The sequence below is a fragment of the Charadrius vociferus genome, unplaced genomic scaffold (genome assembly GCF_000708025.1).
Source record: "Charadrius vociferus isolate BGI_N301 unplaced genomic scaffold, ASM70802v2 scaffold1652, whole genome shotgun sequence".
Taxonomy (NCBI): Eukaryota; Metazoa; Chordata; class Aves; order Charadriiformes; family Charadriidae; genus Charadrius; species Charadrius vociferus.
This window is the reverse complement of record NW_009647062.1, coordinates 8,574-9,910: the sequence shown is the minus strand read 5'-3', so window position 1 is coordinate 9,910 and position 1,337 is coordinate 8,574. Positions and strand designations below refer to the sequence as shown.

Below are 1,337 nucleotides of genomic sequence, written 5' to 3'. Positions count from 1 at the left end.
CCAGGGTGCTCCACACTCCCAAGGTGTCTCAGGTCCCTAGGATGGCTCCTGTCCCCAGGATGTCCCATGTCCCCAAGACACCCCACTCTCCCAAGGTGCCCCACGTCCCTGGGATGTCTCCTGTCCCAAGGATGCCCCATGTCCCCAAGATGCCCCACACTTCCAAGGTGCCCCATGTCCCTGGGATGTCTCCTGTCCCCAGGATGCCCCATGTCCCTAAGACACCCCACTCTCCCAAGGCACCCCACATCCATGGGATGGCTCCTGTTCCCAGTGTACCCCATGTCCCCAGCACGCCCCACACTCCCAAGGTGTGCCATGTCCTTGGGATGACTCCTGTCCCAAGGATGCCCCATGTCCCCAAGATGCCCCACACTCCCAAGGTGTCCCACATCCCAGGATGTCTCCCATCCCCGGTGGTGGGTGATGCCACCACCTCATGGATGATGCCACGGGTTGGAGGTGGGGATGCCACCACCCCGTGGATCCACTGGGCTGGAGATGGTGGTGCCATGGCCCCACAGGTCCTAGGGGTGGGGATGGAGATACTCCAACCCTGGGGAGCCCTTGGGATGGAGATGGTGATGCCATGACCCTGTGGGTCCAAGGGGTGGAGATAGTGGTGCCATGGGTCCAAGGGGTGGAGATGGTGATGCCATGACCCTGTGGGTCCAAGGGGTGGAGATGGTGGTGCCATGGGTCCAAGGGGTGGAGATGGTGGTGCCATGACCCTGTGGGTCCAAGGGGTGGAGATGGTGGTGCCATGGGTCCAGGGGGTGGAGATGGTGGTGCCATGACCCTGTGGGTCCCAGAGGTGAAGGGTAGTGATGCCACAACCCTGTGGGGACAACATAGCACAGCTCTGTGGGTCTCAGAGGACATAGATGCCACAGCCTGGTGGCTCCTCGTCCATGGGTTCCCATCACGGACTCCTATCCGTAGTTCCCGTGTGTGGGTCCTTACCTATAGGTTCCCGTCCTTGGGTTCCCATCACAGACCCTCAGCCATGGGTCCCATCTGTGGGTCCCTCTCCGTTAGGTTCCTGTCCGTGGGTCTCCATCCACAGGTCCTCCATCTGTGGTTCCCCATCCAGAGCTTCTCCTCCATGGGTCCCCATCCATCCATCCATCCCTATCCATGGGTCCCCACCTTCTGGGATCTCCACCCGTGGGGTCCCACCCACGTGTCCCTACATCCCCCCACCCTATGGGTCGCTGTCGGTGCCACCGTGGGTTGTGTCGTGGCAGGTGCGGGTTCCGTAGTGGATACGTGGAGGTGGTGAACATGGACCCGGAGGTGCAGCAACAGTTGTCCAAACTGGTGTCGGTGCGGCTGTG

General features: G+C 61.6%; 1 protein-coding gene across 1 annotated transcript in view; it reads left to right on the top strand.

Moving 5' to 3' along the window:
* LOC104295970 (alanine aminotransferase 2-like) overlaps positions 1-1,337 on the top strand; it is a gene marked incomplete at its 5' end in the record, with an annotated part of 11,969 nt that overhangs the window by 4,968 nt on the left and 5,664 nt on the right. The window contains one exon of the mRNA XM_009895789.1: positions 1,248-1,334. Coding sequence (XP_009894091.1) covers positions 1,248-1,334 — 87 coding nt within the window. The remainder of the gene's footprint in view (positions 1-1,247; positions 1,335-1,337) is intronic.